This window comes from Lissotriton helveticus, chromosome 3_1 (assembly GCF_964261635.1).
Source record: "Lissotriton helveticus chromosome 3_1, aLisHel1.1, whole genome shotgun sequence".
Lineage (NCBI taxonomy): Eukaryota > Metazoa > Chordata > Amphibia > Caudata > Salamandridae > Lissotriton > Lissotriton helveticus.
In genome coordinates, this window is record NC_136061.1 from 982,625,746 (window position 1) to 982,648,651 (window position 22,906).

At 47.8% G+C, this 22,906-nt stretch overlaps 1 protein-coding gene across 1 annotated transcript in view; it reads left to right on the plus strand.

The window, feature by feature from the left end:
• The window catches only part of MCM3AP (minichromosome maintenance complex component 3 associated protein), a 642,417-nt gene that overhangs the window by 140,194 nt on the left and 479,317 nt on the right, over positions 1 to 22,906 (plus strand). Inside the window, exon 6 of the mRNA XM_078681440.1 lies at positions 12,493 to 12,692. Coding sequence (XP_078537566.1) covers positions 12,493 to 12,692 — 200 coding nt within the window. The remainder of the gene's footprint in view (positions 1 to 12,492; positions 12,693 to 22,906) is intronic.

Sequence of the window (22,906 nt, forward strand, 5' to 3'; positions counted from 1 at the left end):
TAATTCCTAGAGCTTTAGCTGAGTCAATAATGTGGGGGGGGGGGGCAGTTGAAGGCTGTGAGTTGGTTCATCCAGAGGTCAATATTAGGAGTGTGTTTCGGGGAGAGATGAGGAGGAATTCTGTTTTGGAGGTGTTTAGCAGGAGGTGGTTCTCAGTTAGCCAATTTTGGGTAGTCAGTAGGGTGGAGTTGAGTGAAGTGATGTTGTCCGGGGAGGAGATTTTCAGGTAGAGTTGGCTGTCGTCTGCATACATATGGAAGCGAATGTCCATGGATTTTAGTACTTTAGCTAATGGTTCCAGAAACAAATTGAATAGAATGGGAGATAAACTTGGCTTTTTAATCAATGATCTCCTGACCCCCTTGTTGGCCAAACATTGCAGTTACTCAGCGCCGAGATGCCCATGGGCCTTCGTGTCGCGCTTTACAAATGTTAAAATAAATAAATAAGGAGGATCCTTGGGGAACCCCCATGGTGACGTGGGATGGCTGGGAGAGAGAATGGTTCGCCTTAACTCTGTGATCTATGCTGGAGGAAGGACGAGAACCATTGCAGCACCTGCCCAGAGAGGCCCATCCTTTGCTCCAGAATAACTAGGAGGTTGTCGTGATTGACAGTGTCAAAAGCTGAGTAAAGGTTGAGTAGGATAAGGAGGCAAGATTCATTTCTGTCAAGCATTATTAGGATGTCATCCATGACGTGAGTGAGAGCTGATTCAGTGCAGTGCCCACTACGAAAGCCCGATTGGTGTTGGTCCAGGAGATGGAAATTTTTGATGTGCGCACATAATTGGGACTGGACGCATTTTTCCAAGAGTTTGGCTAGTGTGGGGATGCTGGAGATGGAGAGGAAGTTGTTAAGATCCATACTGTCTGCTGTAGGTTTTTTTAAAAATAGGTGTTACCTGGGCCTCTTTTAGGCAGTCTGGGATCGTACCCTGTGAGAGAGAAGCATTGACGATCTTTGTCCAGCTGAGGGAGATCGAATCTTGAATTGCTTTGAAGATGGTAGGTGGTAAAGGGTCACTGAAGTGATTAGATGGATTGATACTCCGAAGAACCTTATTGATTTCATTTTCGTTTAGGATGGTAAAGGTGTCCCAGGAAGCATTATGCTTGAGTACCGCTGCTAAGTGTAGCAACCTTGTCTGGTGTGACCTGGGAGGGTGCCGGGCCATTGGATGTTAATAGAGACCTCCTGATTTCTAGATGGATGTTATTAAGTCTGGTTTTCTCAGTAAAAAAGTCCGCCAAGTCAAAACAAGAGGGAGGACTGACCTCGGAGGCTGATCGGTTGGGGGCTATGACAGATTGTTGTTTAATCAGTTCGAACAGTTTCATGGGTCGATTGGCCGCTTGATTAAATTGGGATCGGAAATATTCTGCCTTGGCCGTCTTGATTTGTTTGTTATAAGAGCTTCTAGCTGATCTGAGGTTTTTCAGATGGTCCGCTGAAGGAGTGGATCTCCAGGTGCGCTCTAAGGCCCTTAGATTGCGATGTTCCGAATTTCAGTTGCTACTGAACCAAGGATTAGATTTTTTTTATTTTTTTTTTTTTTTTATTTATAAATCTTTATTAACATGAAGGCATAATACGCAGTTAGTACTTTACATGTAAATGGGTAGGGTTGTTTCGTTACAGACATCTCCCCGTATGTGGCAGCAGTCTTGACAAAAGCATAAATTGAGATGTTATAAACCTGTGACAACCCTTAAATATGTTTCCATGTTGACAAATCATAATCAAAGTAGTTCTGTGCAAATTCCCCTCGGTATGCCTTGTGCAACAGTAACATTCCTTAAGACAATAGTATTAACAACCAACCCCTCCCCCCCTCCCCCAAAACATGTGTCATCATCACCAGTGCGCTCTCATCCCGTTCCCAAATCAGCAAATTCTTAGTCCGTTCGTCGTTACATAGCCAGGTTTACTCAACATCGTTGTGTACTTGGTCCGCTGAGGTGAATACCCCCATAGTTATCTTTCATTCATCCTCCCCCTCTGAATCTAGGTCATCTCCTTCTGGCAAAGGGTCACAGATCTCTCCCCTAAATACATTCCATGCCGCCCATATTTTGTTCCATTTGCGGGGCGCCGCTCGTATGACATACACTGCCCGTTCCGTAACCATCAGAATGTCCATGTTTTTAGCCCATCTGCTCGCAGTAGGTAGTTCTGGTGCGCCCCACTTCTGTGCAATATCTCGTTTGGCCACTGTCATGGCCAGTGTTGCCCAGATTAGTGCATATCTACCCAGGTCATTGGGGTCCCATATGTTCAAAAGGCATTTGTGGTGTGAGAAGGACATGAGCTTTAAAACTCAGGCAAAAAAAACAGCAGGAACATGCTTCGGTCTCCTCAGAGCCTGCAGGAATATCTTCCCTCTGCTCCCCGCAAACGCAAGGAAGCTCCTTATTCAGGGCCTAATTCTAGCGAGATTGGACTACTGTAACGTTATCTACCTGGGAGCTCCTGAAGCCACCCTTAATACGTTACAGAAAGTCCAAAACGCCGCCGCCCGCCTACTCACGGGCACACCTGCAAGATCCTCTGCCAAGTCAGCTCTCAAATCTCTGCATTGGCTTCCAATCAGAGAAAGAGTCGTCTTCAAGGCCCTCTGCTTGGCCCATAAAACCCTCAACAATAATGCCCCCCCCCTTCTCAAGGAACTCTTAATTCCCTATAAAGTGGAAAGAGATCTCCGGTCCAATGGAGAAAACCTTATCTCAGTCCCCAGAGTCAAAAAAGCCAAAACCGGTGGCCGTCGTTTTTCAGTCCACACGGCCAAACATTGGAACTGCTTACCACGAAGTCTGAGGACAGAATCAAATTACCTCCAGTTTAGGAAATCCTTAAAGACTCTCCTTTTCCCGCAAACATAATTTCGTCTAGACGGCTGAAACCCCCTGGAGAAACAGGTCAGCGCTGGGATGCTCATCGAGTTACTACGCGCTTTATAAAACCATTAAATAAATAATAAATAAATTTGCGCGGTTCAGGTAGCACGGAGGTTCTAAGCGTCTGGGAGATCGTGCGCATTATTTGCCTCCAGAATTCTTGTATCCGTGGGCAGTCCCATAATGTATGAAATAGTGTCCCCTCCTCCCCGCAGCCTCTCAAGCAAAAGGGATGTGGTGCTCTCTGTATTTTGTGGAGAAGTGTTCTGGTGTAGTAGATGCGGTGTAGAATTTTGAGTTGCACCAATCTGAACTTCGTTGAGATCCCAACTTCTCTTGGGGAGGCCAGCGCCTCATTCCATTCAGATTCGTCCGCCTCACCTATTTCCCCCTCCCATTTTTCTTTAAGTTTCAGTGTGGGGTCTTTCAGGTTATTGATCAGTTTTTTATATGTAAGTGAGGTAGCGCTTTGGATCATGAATTCCGTTAGCAGCCTGTCCTCTAATGGTGAAGATTCCGGTAGAGCAGTGCCCTCAGGAATCGCCCGGAGTAATGCGTGCCTAATCTGTGTGTATCGGAATGTTTCCGTGGGTCCGAGGTCATATTGCTGCTGTAGGTGCGGAAATGGTACTACTGTGTCCCTGTCCCAGAGGTCCCCCACCGTAGAAATGCCTATGGAGTCCCACCGCGCAAATCCCTTACTCCCTCTGAGGTTTCCTAACGCTTTCGTGTCCCACAGAGGCGTCATTTTGGTGAATTTTACCGCCCAGCCCAGTCGTGCCTGTGCCAGGTGCCATAAGGTCGCCGTGTGTTGTGTTGGACCAATTAGACTCTTAAGTTGTGATTTATTGTATAGTACTGACAGCATACATTCCGTCCCAAGCTGAGACCAATCTGCCCGATAAGCTGGGTCCTCTTTTGGGGTGTGGATCCAATAATTAACTACTTTAAGCTGGGCCGCCCAGTAATATAGCTGGATGTTAGGGAGCGCTATCCCTCCTTCGTACCAGCTTTTAACCAATTTGTCGTACGCTATGCGTGCCGGGCCATTATTCCAGAGCAGGGCAGAGACCAGCGCCACAATTTGTTTAAAGTATCGCGGCGGGACCAGGTGCGGGGTGTTCTCCAAGACGTAGAGGAGCCTCGGGAGTGCCATCATCTTGTATAAGGCTGCCCTTCCCAGTAGGGTCAGGGGCAGGGCCGCCCAATGTTTAACGTCCGCACGCAGGCGATCAATAGGTGGTTTTAAGTTACTGGCAAAGAAGTCCGTTTCATTACTCGTGATGACTATACCTAAGTATTTGAAGGAGGTCGTTGACGTAGCCAGGGGACAGTCAGCCGGTAACCTCGGCGCCGGGCCTTTTAGAGTGTATATGACAGATTTGGACCAGTTCAGGGTATATCCTGATGAGTGCCCGTGTGCGTTACAGAGTTCCAGCAGTGCTGGGATTCCGTCGTCAGGTGCAGTCATGTAGATGAGCATGTCGTCGGCGTACAGGGAGATTTTATCCTCCCACCCCTCCTCCCACTGAATTCCCTTAAATAAGGGCCTAGTCCTGATCTGAATCGCTAGGGGCTCCAGCACCAGCGCAAAGAGCAAGGGCGACAAGGGGCAACCCTGTCTGGTTCCCCTGCCCAGTTGAAACCTTGGTGAAATGTGGCCATTAGCTACCACTTGTGCGACCGGCTTTGTATAGAGCAGTTTTATCCAAGCTATATACTTCGGCCCAAACCCCATACGTGTGAGGACCATGAAAAGATATTCCCATTCCACGAGGTCAAAAGCCATTTTGGCGTCGAGGGAGAGAATCACAGCCGTCTCCGAGAGGAGGTGCGAACGGGCCATTACTCCATGAACTCTCCGGAGATTCAGCGCCGTGCTTCGGTGAGGCATAAAACCTGATTGGTCAGGGTGGATCAGGGTACTCAGGTGCGGCTGCAGACGGGCGGCCAGGAGCTTAGCCAGTACCTTGGCCTCCACGTTAAGCAACGATATCGGGCGGTATGAGGTACATTCAGTCGGAGGCTTCCCTGGCTTAGGTATCGTCACAATCGTGGCCGTGCGTTGGTCCAGCGGTAGTTCCGCCTTTTCCCTGCTTTCCAAATACATGGCCAGCAGCGGTGCACTGAGTTCCGGAGCCATGGACTTATACCATTCTACGGGTATCCCGTTCGGACCCAGCGCTTTGCCAGACTGCAGAGTCTGAATCGCCAGCTGAATTTCCTCTTCCGTCGGATCTACCTCCAGTGCCTGCATAATTTCTGGCGTAATACTGGGGACGGCAACGTCCGCCAGTGACGCCTCTGCCATGCGTTCTGTGACCACATGGTCCGGGGTGTACACTGCCCGAAGATGCTGAGCCAAGGCGCACACTATGTCCTCTGGGTGTGTCAGGTCCTGTCCTACCTCCGTTCGTAATCTCTGAATGCCTTTCGCCCCACCCCCTCTCCTATCCAACCAAGCCAGCATTTTTCCCGCTTTGTCTCCCACATCATAGATTCTGTGTTTAGTGTTTGCGATGTAACCCTTCTCTGTCGCCGTAAGATGAGCCTGGTATTGTTGTTGCCGAAGCATGAGCGTGTGTGTTGTGGTCGGGGATGGGTTCGCCATGTGCCTAGTGTTGGCGTCGCTGAGGGCTAGTTCCAACTCTGCAAGTTCCTTTCGGGAATCTCGTTTATGCCCCGTTATCGCTGCTATAGCCTCCCCCCTGAGGACTGTTTTGTATGCCTCCCATAGGGTTGACGGCGAGTCCACTGTCGCTGTGTTTTCCGCAAAGTATTGCGTTGTTACCAGTTTAAGTTTTTTACGAATCTTCGGGACTTTTAAAAAGTGCGGGTATATTGGGTAAATTCTTGTGCATTTTTTCTCCCTGGTGGTAAGAGAGAGTGCAATCGGTGAGTGGTCAGAAATGCCTCTGGGCAGAATATCTACTTTATCCACCGTCCCCATACCTAACCCCATGGATAGAAAGTAATCAATACGAGATAAGCTGTTATGGACTGCTGAGTAAAAAGTGTATTGATTTTCTTCTGGGTGCATGTGTCGCCAGATATCTATAATGCCCAGGGCTTCTAAAAAGTCTGATAGCAATGTAGTTCCCCGTGATCGGGCTCTAGCGGGTAACGTGTCCAGTAGCGGATCAATGATTGCATTCAGGTCCCCCCCCACAATCGTATCCCCTTCAGGAAGGTCAAGGAGGAACTTGCCTAGCGCAGGCAGGGCCACAGAGTGCAGTGCCGGGGGTATATATACAGATATTATATTAAGAGGTCTGCCCTCCCACTGACCATGCACCGCAGCGAAGCGACCCTGATCGTCCGCTATGCGGTGTGTTATAATAAAGGGAGAAGATTTTTTCATCAGTATCCCCGTCCCCCGGGAGCCAGAGGTGAAGTCTGCATGCACTGCCATGACATAGCCGCGCCTATCAAGTGCTTTGCAGGTTGTTCCCGCAAGGTGGGTTTCCTGTAGTAGGACCAGGTCTGGGTTTTGCCGCTTTATGGCCTGCAGTACCAAGCCTCTTTTTATTTTGTCCCCCAGGCCTCTGACATTCCAGGTCAGCATGCGCAGTGGGGGCACCCCCATAGTCACAGGAGAGTCCTCAGCGGGTGTGTCATAAGGTGGTCTGGCCATCGAGCCGGTGTGCGAATTCTGCACGTAGCACGTCTACAGGGCTAGTGCATGCAGAGGAGTGTGCAACCTTGCGTGGGAGTATGCCGATATTCGGGGTGTCAGTACAACACAATGGTGGAATGATGACTATGGAGAAGAATACAAACAACAACAACAAAAAAACTACATCCCCGTCCCCCCACCCTGCTACCCTGCTCCACGGACAACCTCCCGCCCGTTTCCCCAACTTCGCAGAGTGCTTTAGTCCTTCCCCAACCATCTTACTTGCTCGTGGGGTTGGTGAGTCCCATACGGGCACTGATTGTGCCCACCCTACTCAGCTGCGCCAGGTCCAAGGCCTCTCGTGCCACACTCAGTCCCGTAGAGATACAGTCTGTCTTCAGACCGGAGCCGGTTGTCCAGAGTCAAGAGGGTCCCTTTCAAGGTCAGATTCCGTTTCTTCTGCGCCCCCCTGACGGGGTGAGTGAGAGGCCTGACTGTTCATGGTCGGCCCCGTTCGATGAGCAGGTCGGTCTCGATGCGGGCGATGTCGCTGTCCTACTGGCCTCCAGCCATCCAGCCAGTCTTGTGCCATCTCCGGCTTGTCGAAGAACCATGATTTGCCGTCGGCCACAATTCGCAATTTGGCAGGAAACAGCATAGAGTACGGCAAGTCCCTGTCCCGCAGTGCTTTTTTCACCTCCGTGAAGGATTTACGGCGCCTGGCCACCTCTGCCGTGTAGTCTGGGAAGAAAGCCAGGGTTGCATTTTGTATTTTAACAGGTGGCGAGCTTCTCGCAGCTTGGAGGATCGCATCCCTGTCCCTAAAATTGAAAAGCCTGGCCAGGACAGGCCGTGGTGCTGCTCCTGTCTTGGGCGGTCCTCCCGGAACCCTGTGTGCCCTTTCCACTGAAAAGAAGTGGGACAGTCCTTTGGGCTTCAGTTTGTTCTGGATGAGATCCTCTATGTAGAGGTCCATGGCCCCTTTCCCCTCCGTCTCCGGAAGTCCAAGGATGCGTACGTTGTTTCGTCGCGAGCGCCCCTCTTGGTCATCCAGCTTGTCTTGCAGGAGCTTGGTGACCTTCTGCATGCGTTCCATGGTTACCTGTAGGTCCGACGTATCTTCTACAAGAGATTTCGTGACCACCTCCACCTGAGAAACTCTTTCAGCCATTTTGTGGAAGTCTGCTCGCAGTAACGTGACTTTGGAGGAGATGGCGCCCACTGTAGTTTTCACCTCTGAGAGGGTCTTCATAATGTCTTCCAGCGTTATTTTTTTGGACCCCTCCGCGTCTTGGGCATTACCTGTGGAGCTGCGCCCCGCATTGTGCGTATGATTTTGTTGTCCGTAGGCAAATTTATCCAGCTTGGCCTGTGCGGATGCACTTCTGGCGCCTTTGCCCGCCATGCTCCTGGGGCTCGTGGAAATCGGAGTCGTTCCTCACCGAGTCGCGATCAGCGCTGCGTCGTATCTCGAGGTCCGCGGCCACTAATCAGGGAGCAGGTGGCCGGTGCGTGACCCGCCGAGTATTACCTCCCGCCTCTTGTTACAGGCCAGACCAGTCTTTTTGTGGCGTGTGATAGCGCCGGTGAGCGCGGTTCTTAGCACTGCAGGCCGCGCCACTCGTTCTGTCACGTGTTCGGCGTCTTTGCCCCGTAGCGATTATGTCCTGAGCTTGGGCCACCAGGGCCGGGCCACATCAGTCGTATACCTCGTGGAGGGTCCGTTTGACGTATCTGCGACACCACCTACAGGCCAGATATGCTGAAAGGTGCCCTCATTAGGTGTAATGTCCTGAGTCCCTACGGTGCCCAGGCCGTTGGCGCCTCTGGGGTAATAAGCGACGTCTGAGCCCCTTCCGTGAGTGTTAGCGTGAATCCACTGTTTTCTACAGTCCCCCCGGGGCACCTGCGCCTCTCACCTCTGGCCAGGGCTCGTACCCGTGTGTAATCTTCCCTCGCTGTCAGTTGAGGATCGCCCCCGCCGTCCCGGGCAGTTCAGCAGGTTCCCGGGGGGGGGGGAAACCACCTCCGTGCAGTGTGCTCCCGGCCGCACCGGACTTTCACTCGCTATCGCCCTCCACACCAGTCCTACACGAGCGGTGCACAGATGCCTGTATGTGCCCCGTGTAGCGACACTTCCATGCTGAGCCTCAGGCGGCCACACTCCTCCGTCGGGCGGGTGTCGGGGCGCGTCGTCTCAGCCAGTCCGGCCCGGTCTCACTTCCGCCGGGGTCGGTGCGCCACGCAAGGCCGGTGCTCAGGTCCTGCGCGTAGGCCCAGACTCAGCTGCGCGGATTCAGTTGGGTTCCGGTCGTCAGAATTCGCCGAAAGTCGGTCCGGTGTCACCGCTTCGTGCCCGGACCCGAACGCCGCCTCTTCAGGTGAGCAGTTTACCGGATTATAGTGTCGGATTTATGATTAGAACTCAGTGCCCTCAGGAGCCCTCACACTATGCTGCCACCATGCTTGGCTGCTAGCCACGCCCCCAAGGATTAGATATTTTTGAGGGTGCATTTTTTTGTTGGAGTGGGGCAATATCGTCCATGATGCTAGAAATAGAAGAATTATAGAAGTCTGTAAGTGCATGTACTTCAACTAAGTCTCTTTGCGGAGAGAGGGCACGCCCACAGCGGGTTGCTCGTCGACTGTGTTGATGTCTCTGAGGTCTTGTTTCCAGATCTTTGGTTTAGTAGTTTGAGAATTACTCTGAGAAATCTCCAAGTTGATATGGAAGGAAATGACGTGATGGTCCGACCAATCGCAGGGTATGATGGAGTCCAAAGTGATAGAATGTCCTTTGGAGATGATGAAGTCAAGAGTTTCCCCTTTACTGTGGGTAGGCTGGTCACAATGTTGAACCAAATTGTGATCCTTTAAGAAGGAATTGAGGCATGCCACAGCTTGGTCATTAGGGTTTGACCAATGAAGGTTAAAGTCTCCCAGGTAGATGTGGGGCTGCACTGAATCCACATTGTCAGCTATGATTTTCATTAATTGTTCAAAGAATGGTAGGTTGTCGCCCGGAGGGTGATAGAATACATGAAGTTTACAAACCATCTGCTTGTTACTGGAAATGTTGAGGCAAAGGTATTCGCAGGTTAATGGGGAAGAGGACTCTGAGTGGGAGATCGCAAGTGTATTTTGATGTATACAGGCTAGGCCACCTCCCAATTTCGTAACTCTGTCCAGACGAATTATGTCATGGGAGGGGGGCACCAAGAGGTCTAGAATCGGAGTGGACGTGGGGTTGAGGCAGGTTTCTGTGAGGATAATAATGTCTATCTCTTTATGTTGTATGAGGTCTAAGATCTCAGAGGCATGTTTGTTGGCAGACCTGCAGTTGAGTAGTATGCATTTGAGTGTAGCCGGAGTATGGGGGGGGGAAGGAGGCTGATTGATGTTCACTCTCCTGAGGTTGTCATTATTTATGACTCTTCGGTTGTGGTGGGATTCTCTGTTCGTCTTAGAGTGAATTGTTTGAATTATTCCCTTTGTACTCGAGTTGGTGTAAGTGTTTGAAGAAAATGGTTTGAGTAGGCTATCAGTTTCATTAGGTGCAGGCCCTGTCAACGAGCATCTGAGGAGAGAAGCTGTGTTATGAAGAGGGGCGATAGAAGGGGAGGAGGGATGGTCATGGGGAGCGTTATCTGTGACACTGGCGGAGGTACTAGGCCAGTTTGGATGAGAGAGAAGGGGACTTAACAAGGGGGAATATTCAAGTGAGAGGGCTTTAAAAACGTAGAATTCGTTGGCGAGCAGGAGCAGTTGGAGGGAGATAAAGTCCAATCGTGCCAGCATGTCTGGATGGTGGGAGAGGGGCGGGAATTGAGTGTGGAGATCCGGAGAGGGGGGAGGGAGTCTAGGTGTGTTAGATAGATCTGCGGCGGCGAAGGGGTAATCCAGTGAAGAGGGTTGGTCTTTGGGTGTGAGCGGAGTTCCAGAAAGCCTTGACCGGTATGTAGATTGGGTGGGAAGATCTTGAGAGGGTGTCTGTGTGATTTGCTTAGCACATACTTCTACATTCTGGGGGTTCTGAATGAGCCTTGAAAGTTGGGTGTGGTTTCCTATATTTTGAAATCTCTCACAGAGTTTCTTTCGCTCCCACATGGATAAAATCCATCTGGTGAGCTGTGTAAGGGTGTAAGCTACAATTGAGCACCTGTTGCTTTCTATCAGTACAAGGAATTGTGCAACCTCACACTGTACTAAGTGAGGTCAGTGAATAACCATGGTGAGAAAGTAAGGATTGGGTCCTAGTGAAAAGTTAATATGAAGAACCTCCAAATTGATTAAAAACATAGCAGACTTTTCACTCATTGCTAGGTCTAGATATTTAGAGCAAGGTACAAAATATGGTAGCACAGAAAACTGTACAAGTAAATGCTTATGTGAGCTCAGGGTGAATGAAATGGGGAGCACTAGATATCTTCTTTGCTAGAGGTACGTTTGATATGGTGTAATAAAACCATGAGCACAGCTCAACCCAGTATTGCCCAGCAATATCATGCGTACAAACACTTTTGAAGAGTAGTGAACATCTTAGTTACAGTGTGGCAATCCCTCCCTGACTATGCAGAAACCATGCACATCAATGCGGGTACCGGTCTGGTGATGAAAATTGGTTGATGAAGACTGAGGGCTAATGGGAATATCACACCATGAAACAACAAAAGGCAGGCAGTCTGTGAATTTATACAGGAGCTTCCAACCTGGTCCAATTCTTGTTTCTTAGCAAGGCACAAAGAAGTCGGACATGGTTTAAATAGGCTAGTGAGCCAATGTGGCCACTGTGATTTCCGAAATCTCGCTCCAGTTCAGAAAGGTCCACAAGTCTTCGGAAACATCCACAAAACTTTACATAATACACATCAGTCTAAATGTTTCCTGTTTGCAAGCCAAGCATCTTTTCCCAGATGGTTTGCCAAATAGAATACCTTATGTGGCCAACCCACTGCCAACACATGAAGGGCTGGAAGTTTCCACCACCACACTGGAGCAGATCCTGATCAAAGACCTCATTGAAGCTCCCCTATCGCTGCATGTTATGATGAGTGATGATGCAACACTCTTTGTTGATTGGGATGTGACAGTTGGATCTTGGTAGAGTATGCCCATGTTTTCCTAGTTGGTACTAGACTCTCAAGATCCTCAATTGAGGATATGGTTTGAATTAGGATGATGTGGGTCCTTACTTTCAGTGGCTATACATTGTGCTGAAAGATGCAGAACTTGCCTTTGACAGCCCCCTAGGACCAGTTTCCTTTGGCATACAGACTCCCTACTCAGGCAGAGCAGCTTTGCACATCTTAATGACCTGTCATTGGCTGGTGCCTGTTTCTATTATTATAGAGCACAGCTAGGTGGAGTATTGTTTAGAAATAACGTTTTAAACTATAAGTGGCACATGATTATTTTCATTCCATTCCATTTTTTTGTTGAATATTTCTCTAACTGCACACAGTTTATGTGGTCTGCTCTAGACTTCAATGCGGAGCACTGAATCATAGAGTTCTATAAGAAGAAGATTATATGATGGCTCATGCTTGTGCATTTGAGGAGAGAGTATTGAAATTGCAATTATGTCTGTGTGCTTGGAGAGATCATTTTGTGGACTATTGCTGTGTTTGTGAGTTGATAATGATGCAGTACAGTGTTTCGTGCCCTCAAACAGAGGGGCCATGTCTGATAACTGCTTATGCAAATCGTCTCCAACAGTAATCTTTGTTTCCTGATCCATATAATTACAAAGTGTCCAGAAGGTGACATTGTTGTGCTGTTCAAAATCAGTATATAAATAAATGTGCTTGTAAAGAAAGACTATTGTATTTCTGAGTACAACTGTTTATGTAAGAATAGATCACTGTTGAATGTTTTTGCCTGTAGGAGGTGACTGTAGTGGGTATTCTGTGCCTGCAATTCTGAGTGGCTTCTTTCTTTAAGGAAAGTTACTGTGATTCTCCCCTTGTTCTATTTTTGCAGATCTCCCATTATGAAATCCGGGAATTCAAAACCTTTACTTTTTGAGTCGGATTCCTTGGATTCTGGGTCAGATGGCCACAGCTCAGACAGTGCTATGTCCTCCTTGTCTGTATCCCTTAGTCAACTGAGTGGCACATTGGTAGAAAATGCAGAGGAAAGGTATCGCATCCTAGATCAACGAGACCGAATACTGCGCCAAGGTAAGCTGCCGTCTTCTTTCCATCAGTTCTTAAGCAAGGCAGGTTGACCTCAAACAATGGTAATGTCAACTGTGCAAGTGGGTTAGTCGGCATAAATATTGGACCTGGAAAGAAAAATGGCATTGCAAGAGGAAACCTACCAGTGGCAAGATTTAATATAGGTGGGAGGTAAGTGTTGTAAGCGCAGTGATACAAATCCTTGATTTGTGGGGCAGACCCTGGATTTCCAAAAATGAGAAGGAATCACTGTTCTTGTGCAGATTTCTGGATGGTTAGGGTCTAATTTTTTCAATCTAAATCTCCTTGAATCTGTCAGAAGTTAAATTGATTTTAATAGCTTCTTAAGGACAGAGCACCATAAACATTTGCAGAGTGGTGTTCACATAAAGATACTAGATTGGAGATTGTGACGTCATAGAAGCTACAGAAGTGACCTTCATTGTAATTTCCTTTATTTTTTAAATGTATTTTGATTTTGGCGAAAACAGTACAGAAGGTATTTTAAGTAGTATCCCATTTCAACAACTATCCTCTGCTATCAGCAGGGTCATCAATTGCTCTACCCTGACATTTCCTCCTTGCGTGACATACTGTGCATCCTATGATGTGTCCATGATTCTGTACACATCATTCCGTTGTGTTGCTCTCTCTATTGCCTAAGAGGTTCCCGTATATCTTTGGGTTTAGACTTGCATGGTCGTAGCATTCCATACACTGAGGTGCCGGGTTTTTAAGAACCCGGTGGTGTCAGGGAATAACACCCGAAGACCTCTGAGTTCCCCCTTGTTTCGGACCACAGAAACACGGAGTCTTCTAGTCGCAGTCAGAGATCAAGTTTTATTGATAGCTACCAAGTAGCAGGTGTCCTAGAAGCACGACAAGCACGGGTCATGTGTTCTCAGGAGACTGTTCGTTTTTACAGAACCAGCCTTCTCCTTATATACAAAAATAATAGATGCAAGCAAGAATTCTTGAGTTTATGATTTGGCTATATACATATTTCTACAATAATACAAAAGAGCGAAGTCATGTAGGCAAGCCCGTATTTTAGATGTCCAATTCGTGATAGATTACCTAGCCAGGCCCGGAACTCCCATCAGATATCGGTGAAGCCCCAATAAAAGAAGGCACCTCCTAGTCATAAAACTGGCCATAAACAGGGAGCGTGGACAGGTGTGTATGTGTGTAGAAGACATGATCTGTATGCGGTGAATGGTTTGTGGTATGTTGTGCATTGATGCTATCGTGTTTGGCCACTGGGCGAGGAGCTGCCTAAACAGGTTTGGCTGGAGGCAAGGGAGTCAGTTGGGACAGGTCAGGGGGAAGTCAGGGAAGGTGGACGTGTCCTTTTAGATCAAGCTCGACCTTTAATTGACTTATCATGAGGGCAAGACACAAGATGGATACCGTTTACAAAATGGAGTCTGGGGGGGTCGGGACGGAAACTACGATTCAGGGGTGTTAGCATGCCTCGATCATGACGCAGATGCATAGGAATGATGTCCTAATCATTATCGGTTCGTCGACACCAAATTCGTCATGGTACGTTGATGTTTCGGGACACGGGTATTGGACCTCGATACCGGGACAACGGTAGGGTCCAGAATTTCAGAACCACAGACCCTCCTTTTGCCCTCATATAAGGCAATAATTCATGTTAATCCGAGTCTAAATCTGTATGAAGGAATTCGTGGAGATGCTGTTGTAGCATCATTCTGTTGCTCAGTTCGTCCCTTGACACAGGCTTCCGTACACATGAGGTAGCACAGAGGCCACATAGTGCAGGAGCGCACTGTACACACAGGCAGAACATAAACAGAAGTGCTAAGATCATCCCAATGAAGATCAGTGTTTTCCATCTCCATGTAGCGATCAGTCCCCAGAACCACCCTAGTAAGGACCAGTCCCCTTTTTCTACGTGAAGGGAACCAGATATCTCGTGTAACTTAGAGATGGCCTGGTACACCGTCGGTGCGTTATCAGGGATGAAAATGCAACAACTGGATTGGATCACTCTACACACACCACCACGATCGGCGAGTATGATATCTAGGGCAACTCGGTTCTGAAGAGTCATAAGTCGATCCGACTGAAGTTCGGTCGTCAAATTGCCAAGAGCTCCGGCCGTTGTAATCACGGCGGATTCAACTATCCTCGATAACTGGCGAATATTCCTGCTGTTCACCATAGACCCCCAAAATGGCAGAAAACCCTTTGCGAAGTCAGCGAATTCCTGACCCGCGGTGTCGTCTTTACTCACGACACCTCTAGCTGTCCTTGTCCGATGGTAATCTGCTCTGGCCGTGTAGGTGGGAGGCAGCAGAAATGCGATAAAGCAGGTACCTGAGAAGTCAGGGGGCAACCAGGTGTAAGCTTGGTCATGGCAGACGAAATACGTGCCTTTGGCTGCTAATAGTATAGGGGAAGTTCGGGAAGCGAACACATAGGTTTCCGTGCATATACTCTTTCCTAATTGTGCTTTGGGATCCCTGCCGATACCTTGTAAACATAAGTGACCTCGGTTGGGTACTATCCAAACTGGGCGGGATTTCTTTGCTGTCTGGCTCTTACTCAGGTAAACCCCATATTTAGTTACGTTCCAACGAGTGTACGGAGTGAGTTCATCTTTGGGAATCGTTAGATATGTGTCGAACTCTCTACTCATATTTCTTATCCCTGCTACTAGTGCCTTGTTACTGGAATCACTCTCAGTAGAACGTGTCGGGTATGGTTCTAGGGCGAATAGGAACATGGTCTGGAAAGCCCACAGAGAACCATAATAACTGAAAGGCAGGATGAAGTATGGGATACCCTTATCCGTTGTGTGTGGCATGAGTCCACATATCCAACAGCTCGATGTGTTCATTATGGACTGGTGTTGGTGTAGAAGTTGAATGAATGAGTTATTTACAAATTCGAGTCTTCTGGCAGACTCGTGTTCAGGTAGAGGGTGAAAGTAGTGTGGAGAGATAGTAGGAGGAGGCTGTGGCCGGGTGTCATTTGAAAAAGTAACTTGGAATACGAATAGAGTATAACCAGTCAAAAACATCATTATGCTACACAACATTAAAATACATGTTATCAAAAACCTTCTTTTGGCCAGTACAGTGCATAGTTGTCTTTCAATGTTCGTGAGTCTGGTAGGTCTCTTTACCCTAGGAAACTCCATCCTCTAGTTGCTGCCCGCGGTGGTAGGTTGGTTCTGCCAGGGAGTGCGCTCTGTTCAGTCCGGGGTAACTCCCTTGGACCAACCAGAACCGTTGACCTAAACGTCCCCAATTGCACTCCCCAGCCTTCAACCGCGACCCTAGCAGCAGAACCGGATGGCGGTTCGAAAATCAAAAATGAGCAAGTTTCCTGAGAGTGAGAGAGCTGAAAAATCAAAAATAGTTCTTGGGGGAAGGGAAATCACATTAGTTTGTTTTTTTTAGTCTCTTCGTTTAGACCTTAAATTGTACCGTCGTTTTCCTGGTACGGTGTGGTCTTCAAACAATGTCTCAGGTTCGGTAGTGTCCAACTGCATAGACTGTGGCACAAATCCTTGTAAAATATGATAACTCTCCTTTTCGGTACCAGTTTCTTTTAAACGTGCATCGCTGAAAGGGATGAAGCGAGGTATGGATTCTGTCTCGGAGTCGGCAATTCCTTCGTTGACCCACCGGTCGTATGGAAGGGGCAGAGGGACCCGTTTACAATGGGTCCCGTGCACCCAGTTCTTTTTGCCTTCCACCCGAACCGCTGATCTCGTGGAAAGAAGTACTAGGTAAGGTCCGGTCCACCTCGGCTGTCCGTTGTTTGTGCGCTGGAAGTTCCGCACCAAGACCCACGTGCCGGGTGTGATGGAGTGACCTGGATCGTCAGAGGCTGGTGGAGAGGAACTGTGAACCTGTTGGTGTAAAACACGCAATTTAGTTGTCAATTCGCACAAATAGTCAAGCAGTACGGGGTGCTCTATTTCGCTGAGTTTGTTTGGTCTTGGCACGCCCCAGACGTTGGCTGGGCGGCCAAACACTATCTCATGGGGGCTAAGTCCTAACCTGGAATGGACTGTCATTCTGGTTGACAAGAGTGCCAGGGGCAAGGCGTCAGGCCACTTAAGACCTGTACAGGCTTGAATCTTGGCTAATTTGAGCTTTAAAGTGCCATTGTAGCACTCTACTAATCCAGCTGATTGGGGGTGATTCGCAGAGTGAAATTTTTGTTGTATGCCTAAACACTCACACACTCTCTTCATCACGCGTCCTACGAATTCACTTCCATTATCACTCCAGACGATTCTAGGCATGCCAAATCTCGGGAAGAACTCTTTGACAAGGGCTTTGGCAGTTGACAAGGCAGTATTGTCTTTAAGGGGGTACGCTTCCACCCACCTGGAGAAAGCGCAAACAACAACGAGCACATACTTCAGATTGTTGCATCTCTCCATGTGAATGAAATCGAGCTGCAAAACCTCGAACGGATACGTTGGAGGCGCAAAATGACCAGCTGGAGTTGGGGTTCCCCTACCGGGATTGTACTTCAAACACACCATACAGTTTCTGACCACATTCTCTGCATATTTCGGGATATTGCTGTTTTGCCATACTGGGGCCAATACTTTAAAGATTCCTTTCGAACTGATGTGCGCAAATCCATGAGCCATTGTTACTACTGCAAGTACATATGCGTTAGGTAATAGCCATCGCTGGTGTTCTGACAATTCGACCCAACAACCATTCGCATCTAACCTACCCTTACTTTCTCTCCATTCATTCACCTCTTTCTCAGTTGCCTCGGCTTGTATAGATTTCACGCTTTCGATGGTGTCCTCACACATTCCTACATCAGTAATCCATCTAGCGGGACCTACAACATACATTCGGCTCATTGTGTTCCTTGCAGTCTCTTTTGCAACCTCGTCTGCAAATGCATTCCCGCGGCCAACATCATCCTGAATCTTTTTGTGTGCACTGCATTTTACAATGGCAACTTGTAGTGGCAAGGTCAGTGACTGGAGGAGCTCATTAACTAGCTGACCTTGTTGTATCTTTGCACCATGTGACGTAAGAAACCCACGTTCACGCCACAGTCTCCCAAAACTGTGAGCCACACCAAAGGCGTATTGGCTGTCAGTGTACACATTCACTCGCTTTCCTTTCGCTAACACACATGCTCTGGTAAGCGCAATTAGCTCTGCAGCTTGTGCAGAATTATGGGAAATGCGCGCGGTCTCTATAATGGTGTGTAATGTCGTTACGGCATATGCTGCAGTCGTATCACCATTCGGCAGCTTAAAACATGAACCATCAACCCATAAAGTATCGTTGCATTCAGGAAGGGGAGTGTCCTGTAAGTCTACTCTCCCTTTTGTCTCTTCTTCTGTCCTAAAACAGCAGTCATGGTTATCAATCTTGTCTGTTTCTGTCGGAATGGGTAATAACGTTGCGGGATTCAGTGTATCGCACCTCTTTATGTGGATGTGACTTGCTAGCAGCGTAAGTTCGTAACTGGATAGTCGAGCGCTGGTAAGGTAAGGTGTTGTGTCTTCGTCCAGCGGATTGTCGGATGCAGACAGCTGCTGCGGCGGTAGCCCTCAGACAACTTGGTAGGGCTTTAGCCACAGGGTCTAGAGTTGCCGAAAAATACGCGCATGGGCGCTGTCTGTCCCCAAAATGTTGTGTTAAAACTGATAATGCACAACCTTCCTTCTCATGGACATATAATGTAAAAGGCTTACTGTAGTTGGGGTTTCCCAACACAGGAGCCGAACACACTGCATCACGCAACTCGTGGAAACTCGTTTAGCAATCTTCAGACCAAGGCATAGGATTTGGCGTGTCTTTACAGAGTAGTGCCAGCAAGGGTTTAGCTAGTAGTGAGAAATTCGGTATCCATTGTCTACAGTACGATGTAATGCCCAAGAAGGCTCGAACCTCTCTCTGTGTTCTTGGGGCACTCAGTTCTGCAATTGCCTGTATTCTTTCTGGTGTCAGTCTCCTTCCCTCCTTCGACAAGATGTGACCTAGGTAGGTTACTTCTTGTCGGCAAAATTGTAGTTTGGAGAGAGAGACTTTGTGCTTCATGTCACATAAGTTACGTAATAATGATAACGTAGCTTTCTTGCAAATCTCTTCAGTGTCCGCAGCGATCAGCAGATCGTCTACGTACTGAATCAGAGTTGAACCATTCGGTAGAACAATCGTGTCTAGTTGTGTTTTCAGGGCCTGACTGAATATTGATGGGCTTTCGCAGTAGCCTTGAGGAGCGCACTTGAAGCGGAAACTTCGTCCTCCTAAATTAAATCCGAAAATATCTCTACTCTCCTCAGCAATCGGGATGCTGAAGAAAGCGTTCTTCAGGTCAATCACCGAGAACCAATTTGCTGAAGCTGGAACCATCGTCAATAAAGCAGTAATGTCGGGGACAACTGGAAACTGTGGGATAACTATCTTGTTCACTTCTCTGAGGTCGATCACGAACCTATACACAGGGGGCTGTGAAGGATCCGTACGCTTTAAAACCGGTAAGACTGGACTGTTACAAACATTTCCTGTCGTTTCTTCAATGACGTCCTTATCAATCAGGTCATAAACAATCGTCAATAACGCCTTTTCACATTCGCTAGATATTTTGTATTGGGGAATGCGTGGCAACCTAACGTTGGCTTTCAATGTTATGACATACGGTGCTATCTCCAAACGACCTACATCATTAGAACCGTTTGCCCAGAGTACATCAGGAAGACACGACAATTCAGTTGCAATATTTTCTTTTGACACATACATTGGAGAAATGACTTTCTTACCTAAAGTAAGTTGTACTCCCAATGGTGAACAGTACAAAGTCGCATATAACCTTTTTAGCAAATCCAAGCCTAACAACTTTTCACCGCAACCTGTTGTCAAAATGAGGGGTGCTTCTAATTCGCATGGGCCAATAGAAAGAGATACAGGACTGGAGATCGGGTTTCTAACAGGGGCGCCAGAGAAACCTACTGAAACATTCATTTCGCCAGACAAAGGTGCGCCAGGAAGTTTCGAGTGCATGATAGAACTTTTTGTAGCACCAGTATCCACCAGAAATGGCTCTGACACTCCTGACGTAATTACCTTGACATAAGGTCCATTCAGATCTACTGGAACTGAAATAACTCCCTCTCTTTGTCCATGGCTGTCCTAGCAATCGTTACCCTCATTTTCGTGTTCGGTGTAATAGTCGTCAGTATAGTACTGAGCTGACCTGGACGACGCATTATTCTGTTGGTCAAAGCTGTTCATCGAATTCTGAGGCGGAAAAGAAGTGGTATTCTGGGTAAAATTTCCACGGCCCCTACCTCTAGGGGCATGTTGAACACCTCTTCCCCTTACACCTGAAGCACCGCTCAAACGTCGCGCAAGAGCCGGACAATTACCTTTAAAGTGACCCTCTTCCTTGCAATACGCACATTGATTCGGGCCATAAGCAATACGCTGATGGGAAAACTAGTTTCCTCGCGCGTTTCTCGAATACTGCTGTTGTGGTTGATAATTGGGCTGACTAGCCGTACGAGGCGGATAAGCTTGCTGGAGAAGAACTTTAGTTTTTAAATCTTTTGTCTTTTTGTCGACTTTATCTAGCTCGTCTTTGCGCCTATTTTCATAGTACTGGGCTGTAGCTAAAATTTGAGCTGACGTAGAGACAGCCCAAGCACTCTCTGAATCTTTCAGTTTATTACACAGTTCAGGGATTAAATTATGTACGAATTTGTCTACAAACAATCTTTGACCACCCTCGGTAGCCATATCCTGACCACTATGATCGGTGAAAGTCTCCTCAAATCTTGTGAAAAAGTCAGACACATTCTCATCTTTCTTCTGCTTGCACGCAGATAGCTTGTCCCAGTTTACGCGTACTTCAGGCATTATCGTTTTCATGTACGCGATAATTCTACCGGGAAGTTCAGCTATTAACGGCTCAGGTTTAGAACCACCAATTTGTCTAGCATCTATAGCGGCAATGTTCGCCCATGAGTCACCTAGTTCTTGGTCATGGTTCGTATGACGTATTTTGCTCCATAGAGGATGTGGAACAACGTTCCCAAACAGCATGTCTATATCCGCTAAATTCATTATACATGAGCTTGCAGTTTGCGATAACTCCTTATAATACCCAGTCGGGTTTTTACGAGGATCAGGCAGTGTCTGCTTGAGTGCTAAGACATCGGATCTTTTCCAGGGGACATGTACCCATACACGCTGGAAATGAGGCAGAATTGGCGGATTCGCATTCGCATCACCTTCCCTCCAAACCGGAGGAACCTCTCTCATGGGGTACTGTTTCGCTCTTTTCCCACCTGGTGCATCGTCTTCGTGACATGATCTAGAGACGTTTCCCTTACTCCTATAAGAGAGCAATAACTCTATCGCTTTCTCAACATCTGCACCTATAATCATACCTTCATAGAACTTAAAGCGTGTACGCCATAGTTCGTTCATTGTGTATGTGGGATCATTTGTCTTCACATCTTCGCCCAGATATACACACATTTCTTCGAATACGTATCTCTGAGTGGGTGCATTCCATTGACGGAAAACTTCCATAACAGACTGAACATCATATCTAACAGTATCCGTAATCCATTTACGGGCTAGTTCATTCAGCACTTTTCTTTCCTCGTAATCAGGCAGTTGACTACGTAACTGTCTATGTTCTGTTTTAGGGGTCGTTTTAGGCGACCCGAAGAAAGGTGAAAGCAGACCAGTGACGGTACCTGTCACTCTTTGTCTAATAGAAGGAGAAGCTTGCGGAGGGGCAAACGCATCAGAAAAAACAGGCTGAGGCAAAGAAGAAGTAGAGGCAATAGTAGAGGAAGTTGAAGTAGTCGCAGACGTAGTATCATAGACAATAGCTGGAGCTGTAGGCAAAGTCGTAGAAGTAGATGGAGTATGTAGCAAAGATGGCGGCCTTTGAGAAGGCTGCGCCGGAGAAGTAGGAACCAGCTGAAGAGTAGCTGGCGTGTGTGCAAGAGCTGTGTTTCGTGCGCCGGGGCGCGGTATAGTAAAAATCTTTGGCGTTGTAGTAGCGTCTAACGCATACGGTGGAGGTGAGCTTAATAAGTGGGACATTAATGGATCTTTCTCGGATCTCTCCTCTTGACCTTGTCCCTTATTTGGTAACTATCTACTGCTAGTTTCTTGCTCCGAAGTATTTGTTCGCTTTCTTGCTCTTCCTCGTTATCCTTGTATGCAACGGCAGCTTGCACCATTGACATACCTCTTTTATTCTTTTTTGCTAATTTTATTTCTTTCTGTTTGGCTTCTTTGCGCCATAAGCGGAAAGAGTCAAACATCGCCGGCCGGGCTTTTCTCTTGAATAATTTGACCTCTAAGTTATCTAATATTTCTGAGTCGAAACTACCATATTGGGGCCATTTTAAAACACCATCCTTGCGGGTGTATTTTATCCACACTTCATTATATGTTATAGGACCTACGCCGTGCTTTACATAGAGCTCATATGTTGGAGTTCCAATCGGAGGAACCGGACAGGAATCCTCTAATCGGGAGTCCTTACTATAACCAAGACAAAACAAGTTTCCAAGTCTGCTAAAACCAGGCATCTTTGCTCACTAGTCTAGCTTCAAACTTCAAAGGATTATCTGTTACGATATTTCTCGTGAATACACAAGTCCTTCGGCTTTGGGGCTTGCAAGTACCAAATCAAAGCGTATCTCAAGGATACCAAAAACTAAGGACAAACTAAGGACTGGGAGACGCTCCACTTATACTTAACTGAAGTATTTGAAGATCGGTGATGTCGCTAGAAGACTCGTCTATCGTTTCGCTCTACCAAGGATCACTGGGTCCAAAACAAGGCGATAGTCAGGGCAGCAGTCCTTCGTAGCCGTCGGGACGCGGGAAACCTCGCAGCAAAGACCTTCGGAACCACGTCGACATACAGGGGTCGCTGAAGTGGCTGGCCGTCCTCCGTAATTTTCACACGAAGCTCCTCACGAACATCTGGCTTGGACCGTCGCCGCTTGATACCGCCCCGAGTTGGGCGCCAACTGAGGTGCCGGGTTTTTAAGAACCCGGTGGTGTCAGGGAATAACACCCGAAGACCTCTGAGTTCCCCCTTGTTTCGGACCACAGAAACACGGAGTCTTCTAGTCGCAGTCAGAGATCAAGTTTTATTGATAGCTACCAAGTAACCGGTGTCCTAGAAGCACGACAAGCACGGGTCATGTGTTCTCAGGA